The following is a 13,308-nucleotide window of genomic DNA, read 5'->3' as shown; positions in this document are numbered from 1 at the left end:
CTAGTATTTTGTCCGGTTAGCAGCATAACGAGGATGCAGTTTCAAGAACAAGGACCAGCGTGGATAAGTCGAAAAAACACGATGGAAGAGGATTGGAGCGCATGTCTACAGACCCTTGAGGGTCATAAGGACAGGGTCAACTCGGTTGTCTTTTCCCATGATTCCCATCTCCTCGCCTCCGCTTCAGCTGATCGCACTATCAAGCTGTGGGATACCAGTAACGGCCGATGCCTACAGACATTCCAGGGCCATAGCGAAATGGTCAACACGGCTACCTTCTCTCATGATTCTCGGCTCGTTGCCTCGGCTTCATGGGATCGCACCGTTAAGGTATGGGATGTCAGCAGTGGGCAATGCCTACAGACCTTCCAGGGCCATAACGACATAGTCGAGTCAGCCGCCTTCTCCCACGATTCCAAACTCCTCGCCTCAGCTTCAAGCGATCGCACTATCAAGATATGGGATACCAACAGCAGCCAATGCCTACAGACCCTCGACGGTCATAGCGACACGGTCAGCTCTACCTTTTTCTCCAATGATTCCAAGCTCCTCGTCTCGGCTTCTCTAGATCGCACTGTCAAGGTGTGGGATAGGAGCAGCGGTAAATGCCTACAGACTCTCGACGGTCATAGCAACTTAGTCCACTGGGCCATCTTCTCTCATAATTCCACGCTCCTCGCCTCAGCCTCATACGATCGCACCGTCAAGGTATGGGATGCCGATAGCGGGCAGTGTCTACAGACCTTAGACCGCCATAACGACATGGTCAGCTCGACAGCTTTCTCCCATGACTCTCAGCTCCTCGCGTCGTCCTCGTGGGATCGCACGATTAAGGTGTGGGATGCGGCCAGCGGCCAGTGCATACAGACTCTCGAGGGCCATAGGGAAGGAGTCAAATCGGTCGTCTTCTCCCATGAATCCAAGCTTCTCGCCTCAGCTTCCTGGGATCGCACTATCAAGGTGTGGGACGTCTGTAGCAGCGGGTGCCGAGGGACTCTCGACTGTCATAGTGATCTTATCAACTCAATCGTCTTCTCCCACGATTCCAAGCTCCTTGCCTCGTCTTCATGGGATCGCACTACAAAGATATGGGATGTCAGCAACGGGGTTTGTCTACAGACCCTCGAGGGCCATAGCGACATGGTCAGCTCGGCTATCTTCTCACATGATTCCAAGCACCTCGTCTCGGCCTCAGACGATCGCACTATCAAGGTGTGGGATACCAGCAGCGGTCAGTGCCTACAGACCCTAGAGGGCCATAGGGAAGGAGTCAAATCAGTCGCCTTCTCTCGCAATTCCAAAATCCTCGCCTCCTCTTCATGGGATAGCACCATCAAGCTATGGGATACTGGCAGCGGCTATTGCTTACAGACCTTTAAGGGCCATAACTATATAGCCAGTTCGGCTCTCTACTCACATGATTCCAAGCTGTTCGCCTTAGCCTCAGACGATCACACCATCAACGTGTGGGATATTAGCAGCGGTCAATGCATACAGACCTTCCAGGGCCATAGCGACGTCGTCAACTCAGCAATTTTCTCTCATAATTCCAAGCTCCTCGCCTCAGCTTCAAGAGACCGCACCGTGAAGGTGTGGGATGCCAACAGCGGGTTGTGCCTACAAACCCTCAAAGGTCACAGTGACCTAGTCCGCTCGACCGTTTTCTCACGTGAATCCAAGTTCCTCGCGTCATCTTCCCAGGATCGCACCATCAAGGTCTGGGATGTTGTCAACGGCCAGTGCCTACAGACTCTTAACGTTGGAATAACCAGCTCTGTGAGATTATTCGACATTACGAACTCATACCTTGAAACTAGTAATGGCACCCTTCTTTTATCTTTACTTGGAGATATGGGACCGACTAACAGCATGGATCCGGGAGCCGCGCGATATGAGGGTTGGGGTATAAGTTCCGATGGTACATGGATCACTTGGAATTCTGAGAATCAGCTCTGGTTACCACCTGAGTACCGGCCACGTGGCTGGTTTACTTCCGCGGTCTCACCATCGGTCGTATGTATTGGTTGTGCTTCGGGACAGGTACTGTTCTTCACGTTTGATTCGCGGAAACTACCAAGTTTCCCTGCCAAGCGCTGGATTCCTCTTAAATAAAACTTCTCTTACTGCGCGTTCAAACAGTGATTCTCGAAATTGCCTTGACCATTACACACTGAGACTCCCTTTCTGGGACCCACTGCCAAGACCTTAGCACAGATCATTCATTGGACTGGCAACAAAAAGTTGCGGCCCGCTGTAATGGTACAGTGACCCTCAACGTGTATCCCACATGCACAGCGTGCGATGTATTTATTGTCTTGCAGGAAGAGATACCATACAAGAATCTATTACGTAAGGGTCCTCAAATTACTGTGGGCAGTCCGATTGATGATCTGCGCGAAGATCTTGGCAGTGGGGCCGAGAGAGTCTCAGTGTGTAGTGGTCAAGGCAAGCTCGAGAACAACTATGGAAAATTCTAGATTCCTTGGGTCGCTAATACATCTATTAGACAACAATCGTATTTTAATTAGGGTAAGTCACGGTATTGATACTTCTGCAGGAATATTGATATTCCGGAGCTATTCTCAATGTAGACTAAGGTCTATTTGCAGTGGGGCTAGAGAGTCTCTCTGAGAGTGCAGGTGGTTTCACCAGTTTCGGGACGCACTGTAACTAGTCACCTTGAGATATTCTGTCTTTTTATGTACTAGTGCTATTCAGTTTCTAATCGTTCAGCCTAGGAATCTGAGACATAGTCGCAGGTCTATGTAAAAGAGGGATGTCCCTAGGAACGAATCAGATGTGGCACGCAATTTGGGTTAGTGCGGCAGACTTGAAAAAACGGTTACTATACATAAAGTAAATTGTCGAACGGAAGGAGTCGTCAAATACCACTAAAATCCTTGTGGGATAGGCTGTTCATCGTCTATCCAATTCCCTAAGCATTCGTATGGTATTCGGGTTAGGTCGGAAGAATGGCGCCGTAATACACCGCAACTGGATGATACAGACTCCAAAGAGTGTTTAGCCACACTTGCCTTAATCAATGGACTGATTTTATTGAAAATCCTCAGTACTAGCCAGTACATCAATTCCTCATCTTGACATACTGTAAATCATTTGTTGTATAACTTGTTTACTTATAACGGCTTAAATCAGTAATCGATTCCAGGGAACTTCATATACAAAATGAAAACGTCAATATCTCTTAGACTATACTTGATTTGTCAAGATCAGAAGGTACAGAAACGGAAACAATGTTAAAAGATAACAGTAAGACAGGGAGTCTTCCAAGAGAGTGAACGAGATGCTCGGTTCCCGAGAATGTCGCCTATCTTCACAATATCCTCTATACTTAATCAGACCGCCGAGCAACCACAAGTAGATACAGTTAGCAGGGAAATAGAGGACGGATTCAGAGCCGACGAAGCTGTAGGTGAAACCAGAGCTGTAGGTGAAACCAGAGCGGAGGATGACTTCGTGGAAGGCTCGGATATATAGTCGGACGCAGTGCATAAGCTGCCAACCTTCAATCCGTTACTCAGCGTACACGACGACTCGTCTCCATTCTGATTGAAGAAGGTGACCAGCCCAGTCTGTTTCACCTCGATCGATGCAGCTGGTAGACCATTTTCCGTGCCGCAAGCGTCCACGTTAAGCACAGAGTAGTCTTTGCGGACACCATTTATGACTTCGCTCAACTCTAGAAGTTCGTCAATACTATATTTTAATTTTCGATCAAGCAATTGCCTACTTGAACAGTCATCTCCGTCGAGCTTGGCAAAAGATGCAGAATATCCAGTGCAGCCATGGTTATCCTTAGACCATATAAGGCATTGGCCATCATAGTCGATAACTTCGAGAGTACCACCAAAGGAGGTGCGTACATAGACGCTAGCAAGAAACATAGAGATAGAGAAGCGCATTTTCTTTGATCTCTGTAGCAATTGAATAAATTTTGAATGAAATCCAGGATATTATACGGCATCTGCGGGTTATATATTTTGGTTTATTTTGCCTTACACACTGCACATACCCTTTCTGGCTACACAACTTGTTCGTGGCTACTTCGTATTCTGCAACACTAATTTGGCCCGCATCCCATGCGGACAACCACTCGCCGATCATTGCGGGTTTGGGTTCCGAAACACCATTTGGCTTGTAGCCCAGTCGCCGTCATGTTTTGGGTTCGGCAGGCGGGGCAGCGCCGTGGAAGCAGGAAACCTAATGAAGGTTAGTTCGGGCTAGGAGATCTAGCCCGCCGTCATGTTTTAGGATTGAGGTACTGCGGAGGTCGGAATGAGCCTGCGACACCATTTTGGATCGAGTGGTATAATGCAATGTCAGCAGCATGGTTCTTACGGTGAAACGCCAATAAGGTTGAGATCGCCGAAGAACAATATGGTAGTTTATGAAAGGGGTTTGATTGAAGAAAACACGGGACGCTGCAATAAATGTTCGATTTAGGAGTGGAAGTCGATGTTGGCATCGATACTTTAGTTTGCTGATCGCAAAGATAGTTTGCGAGGCTGAAACGAACGCGGAGGCAGAGAGAATCAGAAGGAATTTGTCAAGACGTTCTTTAGCGGCGGAGTTGCACAACGCAGAGCTTGCTTAAGCCCTAGGACAGGCTATATTCTCGTTGCGGGTTGTAATTCAAGGTATTAGGATATATTGTGATGCGTCGTCCCAAGGATCAATAATACACAAGAGAAGTAGGCCTCATATTTATTGTAATGAGAGACTTAGAGTGCGCAATATTACAGTAGTCAAGTACGCTATCGGCTTTAGTGGGCCGTGGTTCGCCTGCAAGTACAAGCGGCCCTCATATATGATCTGTGGAAATCCACCTTACGTCTGACCTTCGCTAAGGACTCTAGGGGGTAATCGTTATCAAGTATCGGTCAAGCCGATTTCGAGAATTATTGTAATATCCTGATATATTCTGCTCTTCTAAAGTAAAAGCAACGACTGCGCTTGTTTTGTTTTTAACGTATGTCGTCCTCTGAAGACTGTCTGCTTAGCCCAGGACGACGCTTGCCAGACCCCTCGTCTATGTTTCGCTTTCTCTTTCCTGTTTGAATATCATAGTTGGAAACATATTCCTGCAGCCTGTCCAGTGAGATCAATCCGACCTCATTTTTCCCTTGAGCTGGGTTCTCTCTTCTGCTGACCAACAACAAGCGCTCTTTCATCGCCGCTTCGTAAGTCTTGTTTATATCCGGCGTCCCAATGCCGAACTCATTGATTAGTATGAAAATGTGCTCTCTGGAAAGGTCCTGTAACAGCAATCGCAGGCTAAGTCCACCTTCCGTGCTCAACTTATAATACGTCCGAAATTCAAAAAGAAAAATAACTATCACCTCTCGCTGCGACTGGAACCATATCCTAAGAATCTCAGGGATCCTGTGGCGCACAGATAAATAGTTTTTACTCTCCATTGGGCCAATACAAGAGAGATCTTCGAAGCCTGAGGCTAAAGGCGGTGGGGGATCAGGTGTTCCACTTGGGTAAGTTTCCATCTCGACTGGCTCACTGGGGCTGTCCCTCGTTATGATACGCAAATCAGGACTTCGACGCGCATCAGGACTTCGACGCGTATCAGGACTTCGAGAATACCGACTGGAGGACTGGTCCGGCGGGACCTCGTTTGTTTCTATTTGCTCTGTCATAATAATATCGAGATTAGGTTCGGTTTCTTCCACCAGGGCTTCGAGACGGCTGATGATAGGATTTAGCGCGGTGGGAGCATCTATCAATGTTCCCTGATTAGGCTGAAGACTAATTTGCTCTGTATAACCTTCTGAGACCGTGTCTGTCTGACTCGAAATCATTGTCTGGATGTCGCCAAAGAAACAGTACAAAATTTCTCTTGTCACGCCAAGGGAAGTTGGATATTGTGCAGATGGTTGACTTTGACCAAAGACCTTTTCTAGAAAAAGATGTTTTCGTTGCTGATCGTGTTGGTCTCGCGTTGGACAGTTAAACCTGTTTGTAGCCGCTGCTTCGGGGTTGATCGTCGTAAATTCCACGGCATCGAGATCTTCTTCCGAGTATCTTGGAAGATTGCGCAGAATTTTGTGCAGCTGGCCTGACAGATATTGAACTCGACGCTCTTCGATTATGTAGAATTCCTCTCTACATAGTGACTCAATAAACCCTTTAGCAATGCTTTTGTATATGTCTTCATTTGCCAGGGCGGTGATCTCTTCCGTTTTGAATCCTAGACGCTCAGCCAATTTTGCTAATTTTCTCAGGCTGTGATCCTCGGTGGACCATCCAAAATCATGTAGATCAATTTTCGCGCGACGCTGTTGATGGATGAAATGTCTGAACGCAAAAAGCCAAAGTTGCATCATGCAGAGTGGAAATGAATTTGCCGATTGTTGCATGGTTCCAAACTTGTGCTCTGATTTCTGAATCTCAAATGTACTTCCATCTATGCTCCAGTGACGAAGCATAACCTGTCTGAAGCTTCCTGTGAACTTTGGACAGAGGTGACGGAGTGCTTTTGCTGGTTCCTCAAGAAAGAGGGTATCTTGAGTCAGTGTGTTCAAGGATATGATCCTCCCAGGTGTGGAGAGAAGACGTTCTCGCATAGCCTGACGTTGGCTAACTCCAGTAACAAGGGCAAATATCTGTCGCGACTCTACAAGATTCAAAATGCGGCGGCGATCCTCTAAAGAGTTTTGAGGCATCAATCCTTCAACTAGGTGGACAGAAGTTGGGTCCACAAATGATGCATCTTCTCCCTCGAAAATTCGGGACCATCTTTCGTGTATATGGCTTAAGTAACGGTGTAAGAGCTATGCTAATTAGCGAGTGACATAAAAGGAGATAAAAATGACGCTACCTCTGGACACTTTAGTCCGAGCATTCTCTCAATTTGCGTTGTCTTTATGGGCTTCCATAAACCCACAAATGGCAGGAGTCTATCCAGACTTTCGAGAAGAGCTGTGTCGCGCTGTAAGCGCCGGATGTCTTGACGCCGGCCGTCAGATTTCAGCTTTGCTCGCCATTTCCTTTCCTGGGCACTGTTTTGGGAAATCTGGTATAGCCTCAGTGTGCGATAAATCTCACCATCAGTAAGGTCAAGACTTTTTGCCGACTCCTCTCTAAGCTGAGTAAGAGCCTCAGAAGGAATCGCTATAATCCCGTTCAGAGCCATTTCAACACAGAGCTGAATCTATACATACCATCAAGATAGAGGTCTACTAGCCATCTTCTCTCCCCAAACAACTCTGCAGCCTTTAAGCGGTGTTTCCCATAGACACATATCAATTGTACATCGCCTTCAAGGAGTAGCAGTGGCTGATTTGTTGGGTCTAAGAGGGACTCCCGAGAGAGATCTGATAGCAAAAGCGCCCTTGACAAAGTTTCCTGGTCTATCAGCGCAGCAACTCTGTGTTCCGGCTCAAGGTTGCCGCAACCCTCAATTTCAAAAATCTTGTGAATTCGCGCCACGTTCCGTTCATCCAATGACCGGGATCCAAGGACTGAATTTAGTTCAAATTTCAAGCGGTGGAGTTCAATAATCACACATCCCTGGTAAAACTGAAGCCTTTGGGCGGCGAGGATATTGGTGCGGTGTCCGAGAGGATTGTCGGAGGCGTCCATTTTGTTGGGTTCTGGGTGAGCGGCAGAGTCGGGTCTTAACTAGGGCTGCGACACTATTTTGGTTCACTGACACGGCTAAGCCGCCTGGTTAGCGGTGGTAATAATGCAAAATACCGGTGGCTATCAAAATATGTGTTTGGAATTACGAAACAAGGAACGACAAACTAATAAACTTAGACCTGAAACACGACACCGGGTTTCCGTATAAATCATCGCTAACCCTCCGGTGGAAAGTGCGTGTAGCAACCGTCACTCTCCTACCTTTGATTTAAACCGCCCGAAGACGCGAGACAGAGTTTACGAAATGGACTTAAACACGAAGCGAGATACTATTCTACCAAATCAATTGTGGCGAGGAGCAAAAGATGTCAATAACACTGGGGTACAAGCAAGCCCGCCGATAAAGGTGCTCGAAAAGAATCCTGCATATCGAATGGGGGTTCCTATTAAAGCAAGTGAGAAAAGCGCGACCGTGGCCTATTCCAAGAAAATCTCTCCGAATAAGTATCATAAATCCTATAATATTGATCAGGCTGGGCCGGGAGTCATAGCGTTGAAAGACACTGAGAACTTACCCATTTGTCTGATCAAAGACCACGGAGCCCGAAATTCGCGATCTCTTCGAGGCTTGCAATTTGCTAGTCATAGGAATCTGGTATCCTTGATTGATCACTTTCTATCTGGAGAGCAACTTTATTTGGTCTATGAGTATGAGCACTTAGCAATCAGTCTCGGTTGTGTTGCAGGTACAGTTCAGTTCAGTGAAGCAGACATAGCGACAGTCTGCAGAGAGATCCTAGAAGGACTTAAATATATCCATTCGGCGTTGAAAACTGGGTATGGATTGCTAGACTTCAGCAATATTCTTCTTACTTGGCAAGGCGAAGTCAAACTCGGTATGTCCTCTCCCCATGATTGGAATATTGCTAATCACGAGAAGCGAACATTGGCAAATGCTTACTGGATAAGCACTCCTCCAACACGATTCAGAAAGATATTAAAGACATTGGGTCGATTGTGGTGTTCCTGAGCGATCGTCCCGCCTCAATTCGTGACTCAAGCCACGACGTCGATATACCCCCTCTTTCAGGGCTGGCGCATTCATTTGTTCAAAAAACCAAGGAAGACACAACTATCGAGCAGTTAGTAAAGGTTAGTTTTCTTGGCTTTTCTATATAGCATCGCTAATTTTACCGGAGGAGGAATTTCTGCATCTTGCCAACCCTGGGGGAGCGTGGAGTTTGAAACGACACTATTTCGAAACATTGCCTTTAGGAATTCGCATTGGGAGTCATGTTAGTGGGCGCCATGAATAAGCATCTGGAATACCAATGGACAAGAGATCCAAGGCATGACAACTGTCCTATATCAGCTATTCATTCCACCCTGAATCGTCATTTTGGCCAATATAGGAGGCGCAGAATCTGAATTGAAACCAGACAAAACAAACTAGAGCCGTATCTCCCAACCTTACAGAATTCTAGCAAAGATAACATAAAATCAACATTCAACTACATGATATATATTTATACCCCGGTTTAAATGTAGAAAACTCACTGCGGACACTGATGGCGACCACCGAGCCCATCATTCGTCGCCGATGGGAGGCGAATGTCATACAGCCTGGGAGAATGCCTGGGAGAATGCCAAACACGGCAGAGAGCTTTTCAAGCTCGGGGTGAGGCCAGGGAAGGCGGACTCCTGCAGAACAAGTCACTCCCGCAGGAGCCGGTTTTCGGTGTAGTCAGTCGTCTTAATTGACTGGTGGACGTGGCAAAGTCACCGGTTCAACTTCAACCAGCGATGGTATTTGAACACACTCTACAGGCTGAATCGGAGGCTGTAGGGCGTGCGAAGCCTCTTCGCCTGTTCGATACGTGCGTGTTCTAGATCGGAGACTCCCGCAGTGGACTCCTGAAAGACGACTAACTCGCAGGAGTGCTTCCAGTTCTCGGCTTAGTCAGTGGTTTTACTGATCCTGCGGGACTAGGGACTCTTACAGGACTAGAGACTCCTGCAGGACTAAAGGACTAGAGACGTCCTTAGTCTCCGCGGTATTCTCTAGTCCTGCGGGGGTCTCTAGTCCTGCGGGAGTCTCCAGTCTTGCGGTATTCTCTAGTCCTGCGGGAGTCCTTGGTCCTGCGGGGGTCTCCAGTCCTGCGGGAGTCTCTAGTCCTACAGGAGTCCTTGGTCCTGCGGGGGTACTGACTTTAAGCCGAGAATTGGAAGCATTCCTGCAAGAGTTAGTCGCCTTGCAGGAGTCCGCAGTCCTGCGGGAGTCTCCCCCTGCGGTATTACTGGTCATCACTTGTGAGGTGTCTCTATAGCTGAGAGAACCCCATATATCATCTTCGGTGTAGCACAATAAGTGGGAGAATAATAATTATAGTATATAATTAAAGAAGTGGCCAGAATCATTTGCTACAGTACCCCACCGGACTCCACAACGAAAAATGCTGGAAAACGATGGACTATCTAAGAAAGTCGCCTCAAGGAGATACTCGTAAAGCTTCTGTGTCATTGCGCATCCTGGTCCTAGGTCCACACTCATGGCTTCAAACAAGCTCGTAAACTTCCAGTTTGCCCCCAAGGTTGAAATTCAGTTTCAAATAACTCCACTCCCTTATTCACGCGAGACCTAACCAGATTGCGGACTTCATGCCGCACTAGATCCTGTGCAGAAACTTTGACTTCATGTTAGGCACTCCTTTATACTTGAACCTGATTAAGGTTGAAATCGAACCTGACACCAAGAGTTTTCCTCTTTGATTCACTAGCTCGCGGTCTAATTGCTCCTTCCAGTTCGCGCGGCCACTATGCACATTGATGAGGCCGTTATGCCCGATATGCTCGACTTCGGTTTCTGACCTGGTGTGCAAAGCGTCATAAACAGAGACTCGAAGCATCTGCGGCAACATTAGTAAATGACTTTCTTGAAAGAATGAAGCGAGAACTGACGTATCCCTTATCTCGCTCCACCAGGATTTGTAGTAAGTCTCGCGCGCTCTCCCAGTCCCCTATCTTATCTAACTCCCAGACCAGTGATATCCTTTGGGTTGATACTTGTGCCTTATCATAACCGTCCAAAAGCTCCTTAATATAAGACAACTGAGCTGCTATGCCAATTCCAGTGGTGACCATAAATATATGTCCGTAGTCACCAACTTTGCCAGCTAACTTGCAATTGACGGAAGATGGGCCGAAAGGACCATCGATCCAAGCAGAACATTCTGTGTTCGGCTCAACGCGATCGAGAATCCTTCTTGTGAAACCGGAACGCGGACGAAGTAATATTGAGACGGAAACCGCCTGCCCTTGTATGTCGTTTTCCCACCAGCTAATTGCGAATGGATGTGTTTGAAAAAGGTAAAAGATTCCCACGTGGGGAATACCTAAGTTAATGCGCTGGCCAGCATGCACGGCCCATGGCCTTGGCAAGGACAACGTTATTAATGCAACATCGCCAATGTGAGGCTCTAAATTCAACCGAACATGGCTCCTTCTGAAAGCCACATTCCGATAGATGATGCGGCTAAGCTGTAAGGCTCCTGTTATGGTGAATGTGCATGTATATGCTATGGGGAATATCCAAATGCCCCCTTGAATCGAGTGGGTGTGTTGCCAAAGTGAGTAAACCATTGCCACCGCACATCCCATGTGGGTGATGAGGAATACTTCGTAGACCCTTTTTTTGACAAAAGGCAGAACAGCCAAAGCCAAGAACATACATGAGGCCCGTACTAGATTTCAGCATTGGCACTCGCTTCGTTAAGACTAATGAACTTACAAGAAGTCCATAGAACTGGAGCTCATCTGCCCAAGAGACCAGCTTTGTCCGAGCAACTACTATGATATGAATAACTGCCTCAATTAGCGCCACTAACGCAAATGAGCGATGAAGGAACCCATAGGAACGAAGGGAAATCCCGAGAAGCCGAGCCCCGAACTCGTAACCACCACCCAGAAACATCGGAATCAGGTTGATGAGTGACAGCTTCGCAGCCCTCGTTCCCGACTCTTCAACCGAGTGGACCTGAACGACATTGCAGATCCCAGTGCAGGCGAAATAAAGCATCATGAATATTAATTGGGTCCTTGAGGTAGATCTGGACCCCAGGAAGGGCCAATTAAACCGTGCATAGATTATATGGCGAAATAAGAATGGTCGAATGCGTGAAGATATCAATGGCGAAGTTGATAGGAATGAATAAGTGCGAATAGTAAGATTATACATCACAAATGCGAGAATGGTAAGACTGAGGACTGTGCCGTAGATTGCCTCCGGCGTAGTTGGAAATTGGGTGATAGTAGGAAATTTCATTTTTTTGATGAAAACAGAGACTCATCCATGTAACCGGCAGTTATCAGCATTATATGTATTTATACATTCTAGTTACATTTCCTATTCCCCTCCTGGCAGTCCTTGAGCGACGGTAAAAACATTCTAATCTTAAACTATGAAAGTATGGCCCGAGTGCATAGCCTAGCTGTCTAAGGCTAATGTTGAGGTTTTGTGACGAGTGTCTGTGTGGTTGAACGGCGAAAAGAACCCCCCAACATTACGTGGAGACCATGTTCCAGCTTTAGCAAAGGTCGGAAATACTCAAGCGGAACTCTTGCTTCGGTTCCCTGAGATCCATTTATGACCGCGACGGTATTTTCATGTCCGCAACGGTGAGTTCATGTGCGCAACAATATTTTTGTGCCTGCGACAGTGTTTTCGTGCCTGCGACAGTGCTTTCCTGTCTGCAGCCTACCTTAATATCGAGGACCCACTCAGTGGGGCTAGCTCTCACTTTTTCCACGGTCCAGTGGTCAGTTGGCCCACTGTGATGGGGGAGATCCCCACCACAGTTCCATGAGTCACGTGCCAAATCGAAAGGGAGTGAATCACTGGATTCCCCCTCGGCTGACGCCCATAAAGAGATTAAAGCCGTCAAATTATCATGTCTATTTTAGCCACAATACCATCCCATCGTGTCAAAGATGAATCAGCTTGAGGATTTAAACAGTGCGTTCTCGGCGGAAGATGATGACTGCCCTATCCCAGCCAGGTGTGTTTTCCTTCGCCTTTTCCGTCAGTCTCTCAACACTAAAATACTATCTAGACGTGGCTTTCTCCATGTCGGGCATCCCTCCCAAAAGTATGCTCTGAATTGGAAGATTGACCAAGCGGGTTCGGGATGGCTAAGCCTTGGCAACTATTTTGGGTTCTCAACTGTCTTGATCAAGAAAAGAAAAACCAGTGAATCACAGATTAGCCCCACCAAACTACAAGTTGCATTCCACGAAAATTTAGTGGGGCTGATAGAGGCTTTCTACGATAGCACTGCTATCTATTTAGCTTACAACTACTATGGGGTTGCAGTCAATCTTTCGCAAGTCAGCTTAACCCCCGCTGTACGGTTAAGCGAGGCCGATCTCTCGAGCATCTGTAGGAGTGTTCTCAGAGGTCTCGAGTATATCCATGAACAGCTTCAGATAGGCCATGGGAATATCAATGGTGATAATATTTTATTATGTTCCGATGGGGCCGTTAAAATAGGTAAGCAGTGGCCGGTATCGTTACAGACGACAAACTAAGATTGCTAGCAAACATTGGAGACAGCATGATTGATGACGGTCACAAATCGATGGATCTAGACCGTGAAAAGGTTGGGTTACTATTGATCCAACTCAATGATCCACGGGGAT

The 13,308-nt window shown here is 47.1% G+C and overlaps 5 protein-coding genes across 5 annotated transcripts; 3 read left to right on the top strand and 2 right to left on the bottom strand.

The window, feature by feature from the left end:
• Nucleotides 1-81: 81 nt before the first annotated feature.
• N7458_004343 (WD40 repeat domain-containing protein) lies at nt 82-3,025 on the top strand (the record flags this gene model as incomplete). The annotated part of the gene is made up of 2 exons (XM_056907725.1): nt 82-2,013; nt 2,912-3,025. 2 exons carry the CDS (start codon nt 82-84, stop codon nt 3,023-3,025), a joined length of 2,046 nt encoding a protein of 681 aa, XP_056768452.1.
• Nucleotides 3,026-3,356: 331 nt separating this feature from the next.
• N7458_004342 (uncharacterized protein) lies at nt 3,357-3,923 on the bottom strand (the record flags this gene model as incomplete). Its single annotated transcript, XM_056907724.1, has 2 exons — nt 3,357-3,700; nt 3,752-3,923. The coding sequence occupies 2 exons, from the start codon at nt 3,921-3,923 to the stop codon at nt 3,357-3,359; spliced, it is 516 nt and encodes a 171-aa protein (XP_056768451.1).
• A 1,062-nt stretch (nt 3,924-4,985) lies between these two features.
• N7458_004341 (uncharacterized protein) lies at nt 4,986-7,614 on the bottom strand (the record flags this gene model as incomplete). The annotated part of the gene is made up of 3 exons (XM_056907723.1): nt 4,986-6,803; nt 6,917-7,143; nt 7,194-7,614. The coding sequence occupies 3 exons, from the start codon at nt 7,612-7,614 to the stop codon at nt 4,986-4,988; spliced, it is 2,466 nt and encodes an 821-aa protein (XP_056768450.1).
• A 304-nt stretch (nt 7,615-7,918) lies between these two features.
• N7458_004340 (uncharacterized protein) lies at nt 7,919-8,802 on the top strand (the record flags this gene model as incomplete). The annotated part of the gene is made up of 3 exons (XM_056907722.1): nt 7,919-8,510; nt 8,555-8,766; nt 8,794-8,802. 3 exons carry the CDS (start codon nt 7,919-7,921, stop codon nt 8,800-8,802), a joined length of 813 nt encoding a protein of 270 aa, XP_056768449.1.
• A 3,798-nt stretch (nt 8,803-12,600) lies between these two features.
• Nucleotides 12,601-13,197, top strand: N7458_004339 (uncharacterized protein; the record flags this gene model as incomplete). Its single annotated transcript, XM_056907721.1, has 2 exons — nt 12,601-12,668; nt 12,723-13,197. 2 exons carry the CDS (start codon nt 12,601-12,603, stop codon nt 13,195-13,197), a joined length of 543 nt encoding a protein of 180 aa, XP_056768448.1.
• Between the last annotated feature and the right edge of the window lie 111 nt (nt 13,198-13,308).

The sequence above is a fragment of the Penicillium daleae genome (genome assembly GCF_028827525.1).
Source record: "Penicillium daleae strain IBT 16125 chromosome Unknown utg000004l_segment0_segment0, whole genome shotgun sequence".
Lineage (NCBI taxonomy): Eukaryota > Fungi > Ascomycota > Eurotiomycetes > Eurotiales > Aspergillaceae > Penicillium > Penicillium daleae.
Note: the sequence above shows the minus strand (reverse complement) of the source record. Positions and strands in the feature narration are given on the sequence as shown.